At 38.6% G+C, this 6,665-nt stretch overlaps 1 protein-coding gene across 1 annotated transcript; it reads left to right on the forward strand.

The window, feature by feature from the left end:
* The first annotated feature begins 549 nt into the window (after positions 1-549).
* Positions 550-5,928, forward strand: ENPP4 (ectonucleotide pyrophosphatase/phosphodiesterase 4). Its single transcript, XM_065886077.1, has 3 exons — positions 550-1,384; positions 3,367-3,537; positions 5,564-5,928. Exons 1-3 carry the CDS (start codon positions 550-552, stop codon positions 5,926-5,928), a joined length of 1,371 nt encoding a protein of 456 aa, XP_065742149.1.
* Positions 5,929-6,665: the final 737 nt, after the last annotated feature.

A 6,665-nucleotide genomic window follows, 5' to 3' on the forward strand; every position in this document is an offset into this window, starting at 1 on the left:
CCAGTATTTTTCAACAGGAACTGATGATGAGCCAGTATGGTAGAGTTTCCACCCCCTATTTCTGTGGATTAAAAGGAACTACAGGGTACCAGTCATTAAACTAGAAAAATAATCGCCCTCCCTGGAGCCTCTGAAAGCTTGGCGTTATTTCTGTTTTGTGCAAAAGGATTGTTTTTGTTTCTTCGTTTGTTCTTATTAAACCTTTAGAATAACTTTTCCTGCTGCAAACAAACAAGGCAGCCCATTGGTATGGACCACAAGAATGCCCCATATCCCCTTCAGAGCATGAAAAATGGGGCAGGACATACAACTGGACAAGTAAAGGCAGTTTTTATTTTTTGCCACTTTATCTTTATTCAGTTATCTTTCAGTAAGTGACATTATTTAATTTTCAAGTTGATGTAGGTAAAGCTGGTGTATAAAAAGTTTATAAATGTTGGTTTTCTTCTCCTGATGACTGAACTTTTGAAACCTAATCCAACTCAAATAGCATTACTACTTATGAACTGCATTTTTATATTTTAGGAACCCTGACTGCCCTCCTTCAGCATGTTCACTATGAAGTTATTGTTGATATGTTTGTTTTCTGGACTTATAACTGGTTGTAGAGGGAACTCTTCCTGTACTTTGCCACCCAAGTTACTACTGGTATCCTTTGATGGCTTCAGAGCTGACTATCTACACAACTATGAATTTCCTCATCTCCAGAATTTTATCAAAGAAGGTGTCTTGGTAGAGCAGGTTAAAAATGCCTTTATCACAAAAACATTTCCAAACCACTACAGCATCGTGACAGGCCTGTATGAAGAAAGCCATGGCATTGTGGCTAATTCCATGTATGATGTCATCACAAAGAAGCATTTTTCTGACATTAATGACAAGGATCCTTTTTGGTGGAATGAGGCAGTCCCTATTTGGGTGACCAATCAGCTTCAGGAAAACAGATCAAGTGCTGCTGCTATGTGGCCTGGTACCGACGTGCCCATTCACAATACCACACCTTCCTATTTCATGAATTACAGCCCCTCAGTGTCATTTGAGGAGAGACTCAGTAATGTCTCCACGTGGCTGAGCAATTCGAACCCACCTGTCACCTTTGCAACGCTCTATTGGGAAGAGCCAGACGCAAGTGGCCACAAATATGGCCCTGAAGATAAAGAAAACATGCGCCGAGTGTTGAAAGAAATAGATGACCATATCGGTGAGCTAGTTCACAAACTCAAGGTGTTAGGACTGTGGGAAGATCTTAATGTAATCATTACAAGTGATCATGGAATGACCCAGTGTTCTGAGGACAAGCTGATAAACTTGGATCGCTGCATCGACCCCTCAGACTACACTCTTGTAGACTTGACCCCCGTTGCTGCAATACTTCCCAAAATAAGTAAGTAAACTTTTAGCCAAGGAATATTTGAATGGGGCAGTTGATTGAGGAGGAAGGGTTTTGTAAAAGCATGAAGCTCAGACTTTTTGTAGTTCACAGCCATACACTCCTATACTCACTCAGAGTGGGATTACGTTTTTCCCCTGATGTATAAGTTTTTAGGCACTTAGCTTAAGGTTTAGGTTCAAAGGGATTATTTCTTTGCTTTTTTTTCTTTAAGTTAATTAATTAATTTACTTTTGGCTGCGTTGGGTCTTCGTTGCTGCATGCAGGCTTTCTCTAGTTGCGGCGAGCGGGGGCTACTCTTCATTGCAGTGTGCAGGCTTCTCATTGCGGTGACTTCTCTTGTTGTGGAGCATGGGCTCTAAGCACATGGGCTCAGTAGTCGTGGCATGCGGGCTCAGTAGTTGTGGCTTGCGGGCTCTAGAGCACAGGCTCAGTAGTTGTGGCGCACAGGCTTAGTTGCTCCGCAGCATGTGAGATCTTCCCAGACCAGGGCTCGAACCCGTGTCCCCTGCATTGGCAGGCAGATTCCCAACCACTGCGCCACCAGGGAAGTCCCTCCTTGCTTTTTGATGTATTTCTTTTTTTTAATTTTTATTTTTTTATTGAAGTATAGTTGATTTATAAAGTTTCTGGTGTACAGCAAGGAAATGCAGTTTTACATATATATATATATTCTTTTTCAGATTCTTTTCCATTATAGGTTATTATAAGATATTGAATATAGTTCCCTGTGCTATACAGTAGGTCCTTGTTGATATATTTCTTACTTGTTCACACTAGTGGAAAAAGGAAATTTTTATCCTTAAAAAACATCTTGGACTTTTGTGTGAGATATACCTTTCGTCTACTGATCTTAGAATTAGTAATTAGCAGTAATATGTAATTAGTTTATATTTACTTCGGAAGCTAGATGTGAAGTTTGTCCTCTTTGTATAAACGTCCACCAGGTGGGAATGTGAATTGGTTCAGCCACTATGGAGAACAGTATGGAGGTTCCTTAAAAAACTACAAATAGAACTACCATATGACCCAGCAATCCCACTACTGGGCATCTACCCTGAGAAAACCAAAATTCAAAAAGAGTCATGTACCAAAATGTTCATTGCAGCTCTATTTACAATAGCCCAGAGATGGAAACAACCTAAGTGCCCATCATCGAATGAATGGATAAAGAAGATGTGGCATATATATACAATGGAATATTACTCAGCCATAAAAAGAAACGAAATTGAGCTATTTGTAATGAGGTGGATAGACCTAGAGTCTGTCATACAGAGTGAAGTAAGTCAGAAAGAAAAAGACAAATACCGTATGCTAACACATATATATGGAATTTAAGAAAAAAAAATGTCATGAAGAACCTAGGGGTAAGACAGGAATAAAGACGCAGACCTACTGGAGAACGGACTTGAGGATATGGGGAGGGGGAAGGGTGAGCTGTGACAGGGCGAGAGAAAGGCATGGACATATACACACTAACAAACGTAAGGTAGATAGCTAGTGGGAAGCAGCCGCATGGCACAGGGATATTGGCTCGGTGCTTTGTGACCACCTGGAGGGGTGGGATAGGGAGGGTGGGAGGGAGGGAGATGCAAGAGGGAAGACATATGGGACCATATGTATATGTATAACTGATTCACTTTGTTATAAAGCAGAAACTAACACACCATTGTAAAGCAATTATACCCCTATAAAGATGTTAAAAAAAAAAAAAAAAGTCCACCAGGGATAATCACAAAATGAAAAGAGAGATATGTGAATGCTTGGAAAGGTGTGTGTGTGTGTGTGTGTCCGTGTCCCCAACACTGTTACATCATTATTATTGCTCTTTTTTTTTTTTTGCTCTGTTTTTTTAATGATTAAAGGGCTTTAATAGATAACATTGTTCAGGACTTATTTCCAGTTATTCTAGTTAGAAATATTTTTTCCTTATCAGTCAACATGACTTTTTCCTTTGCTGTTTCCTTTTCTTCCAGACAGAACAAAGGTTTATAACAAACTGAAAGTCTGTGACCCTCACATGAATGTTTATCTCAAAGAAGACATTCCTGCCAGGTTTCATTACCAACATAATGATCGAATTCAACCTATTATTTTGATTGCTGATGAAGGCTGGACAATTGTGCTAAATAAATCATCACCAAAATGTAAGTATTTATTTAGAATTTTTCTTTTGTATCCTAGGGATAAATCACACATTGGGACATTGTTCCATTAACAGGATACTTTGATTTAGAGATGTTCACACAGTATAATTAGTTTGATTTTCAACTAGGTGATTCTCAGGTTTTCATCTGAGAGCAATTTTTAGAAACCACAGTTTCATCCTTAGATTAGAAGGTTGGGTGATCTTAAGGGTGAAGGAGTAGTTTTACTTTTTTACAAAAACTTCAGTTACTGTCAGTAACTTTCAAGGCTGGTTCTCTTGATTTGTAAAAATAAGAGAGTAGTAAAGAAACAAAGAAAATAAAAGAGAGAGAAGTCAAGAAACAAAGTGAAGGGGGAGAGATTAGCTAGTTCAAATCCTTTTTTCTTTTTTTGTGTTAAAAAAATTTGTCCAAGTAACCTTAAGTCTTTCCCCAGTGATGAAATTGTTTACCTGAGTGCTACAGCTAGTTAGAACACTGGGCAAGAACCAGAAAGTATGCAAACAAAAATCGACCAAGTAAACAAAACAGATGGATCAAAATCTCTCCTCAAACTGAAGAAATGTATAGGGGAGAATTACAGCTTTTTACCCATAAGGAAAATTCAATTCAAGTACATTTTTCAAAAATCTGATTTTGTAAACCATAGCAGGTGTCAGAAAATTTTTCTGTAAAAAGCCAAATAGTAAATATTTTAGGCTTTGTGGGACAGCTGTTCTCTGTCTCAACTACTCAATCCTACCTTTATAGTGGGAAAGCAGCCACAGGCAATACATAAACTGACATGGGGTGTTCCAATGAAGCTTCCTTTACAGAAACAGGCGGAGGGCTAAATTTGGCCAGGTGCTGTAGTCTGCAGATCCCTGATCTATAGCAGTTCAGATGCATCAGGCAAGGATGAGACTGAGGGCCATTAGAGTTGATATATTATTGATACTTATGTTGTATACTAATTATTGAAAACTTGGAAAATACAGAAAAGTTCAGAAAAGAGAACAAAAGCTATCCATAATCCTTCAATACAGAAGTACAGTCAGATGTTAATTGTGGGTGTTTTCCTCCTTCTAATCTTTTTCTCTGTTACATACAAATGCATATTTTTATTATTAAATCATATGGTTTATATTATTCATATTATAATCATATTCATTTATATTACTGAAATCATAATACTATATATAATGTTATATTGTGCTTTTTATTGTATTGGTCACGTGGGTTTTTCTTATGAAATATTTCAAACATACGATTAAAGAATATGTAACACTGATACACTCATCGCTTAGTCACCTGCACTTCATATGGAAGTAGGAGCTTATTAAATGTAACTGGTCTGCATTAAAAGGCAATATTTTAAAAAATAAAGCAAAAGGTTGAGAATCTGGTATTGGAATGATATCAGGGACCATCAGGTTTTTCTTTGAGTTAGACTTTTACTAGAGTTACAAGTTGGAGTCACCAGGTTAGACCTCACATTCAAGGCAACAATCCCTTCCGTAACGTGCTCAGTCCCCTGGCCCTCCAGGTGTTGAGGTGTCCATTAGCTGTCAGTAGACCAGTGGTGTATTCCACATCCTGTGTCTTGTCCAGGAGCAGCTGACATAGGTCAGGCTTCAGGCTCACTTCCTTGCCACTCACTGGTTTTACTCACTTCTGCTCTCCCCAGCTACTCAGGACCCTCAGGCCGACCACTCTTTTTATCACTGGTGCTGTTTGCAGCGGGCTTGCGCAAACAGTGCTGGACACTGGCAGGTGAAATACGTGGGGCTGGGACTGAGAGAGAGTGTTAAAGCCTGAGGTCATGACCGATCGAGAAGAGGTGGGGCTGGTGTGTGTGTGAAATAGATGACGTGGCTGTGACTTGAAGGAAACAGGAGATTGTACTTCTGGCACCTGTTTGGCCCAACTAATCAGAATTTTAATGGGAATGACACTGGCAAGAATCCAGTGTATTTACACGAGAAGCAAGTCATTTTGTAGTAGAAAAGCTGCTCTTATTTACTGACATCATCTTGTTCTTTTCCAGTAGGTGACCATGGTTATGATAATTCTTTGCCTAGTATGAATCCATTTCTAGCTGCCCACGGTCCTGCATTTCACAAAGGCTACCAGCACAGCACCATTAACATTGTGGATATTTACCCAATGATGTGCCACATCCTGGGATTAAAGCCACATCCCAATAATGGAACCTTCGGTCACACTAAGTGTTTGTTAGTGGACCAGTGGTGCATTAATCTCCCAGAAGCCATAGGAATTGTTATCGGTGCGCTCTTGGTCTTAACCACTCTGACCTGCCTCATCATAATCATGCAGAATAGACTCTCTGGACCCCGGCCGTTTTCCCGACTTCAGCTACAAGATGATGACGATGATCCTTTAATTGGGTGACATGTGCTGGGGTTTATACAAAGTGGCTGTGATTAGGACACACCCAAGGAATGGTGTCACAACTATGAAAAAGTATACTTTGAAAGACAAAGATCTTAGACCAAGCATGCTACAGTTATTTTGTTTTTCCTTGTGTTTTGTTTTGCGGCATTAGCTAATACAAAAAACTCTGACCGTAGAAAAAATTGCTAGCAAATCATTAGTTAACACCAACTGTTTCCCTAACTAGAAAGGTTTTTTTTAAGAAAAATACTGCCTTTGCCCTTTTTTTTTTTTGCAACAAAGATTAGACACATCTATAGATGAAAATATGCAAAAATTTAGTGGGTATGCTTTTTGAATAAATTTTTACATTTGTAAATTATACAACAGAAATCTTTATAAAATGTGTGGATTTTGTGTATCAGGAAGGAAAACTTTCCTATATTTTTATATGTGCCTTTAATAGAGTTTGTATCCCAAGTAAACCCTTGAGGTAGGAAATTCTCTGTGATGGTTAATTAAAATGGATCAAGCAGGCAGAAAAGATCTAGCATATGAAGAAATTATTTTAAGAAAAACTATTATAAAAAACAAGCAAAGACCCCGTGATACAAAGCCTAAGTCTTCTTCACCAGTGTGTCTTTGTTAAGACCCTTAAGCTATTGAAGCCTCAAAAGTTAAACCTTTTGAAGAGTATTGCTAAGAAGAAATTAAGAAAATAGGGAAACGTGCTTTTCTCACTTTGTACTCAATGC

Source organism: Phocoena phocoena, chromosome 10 (assembly GCF_963924675.1).
Source record: "Phocoena phocoena chromosome 10, mPhoPho1.1, whole genome shotgun sequence".
In the NCBI taxonomy this organism is placed as follows: Eukaryota; Metazoa; Chordata; class Mammalia; order Artiodactyla; family Phocoenidae; genus Phocoena; species Phocoena phocoena.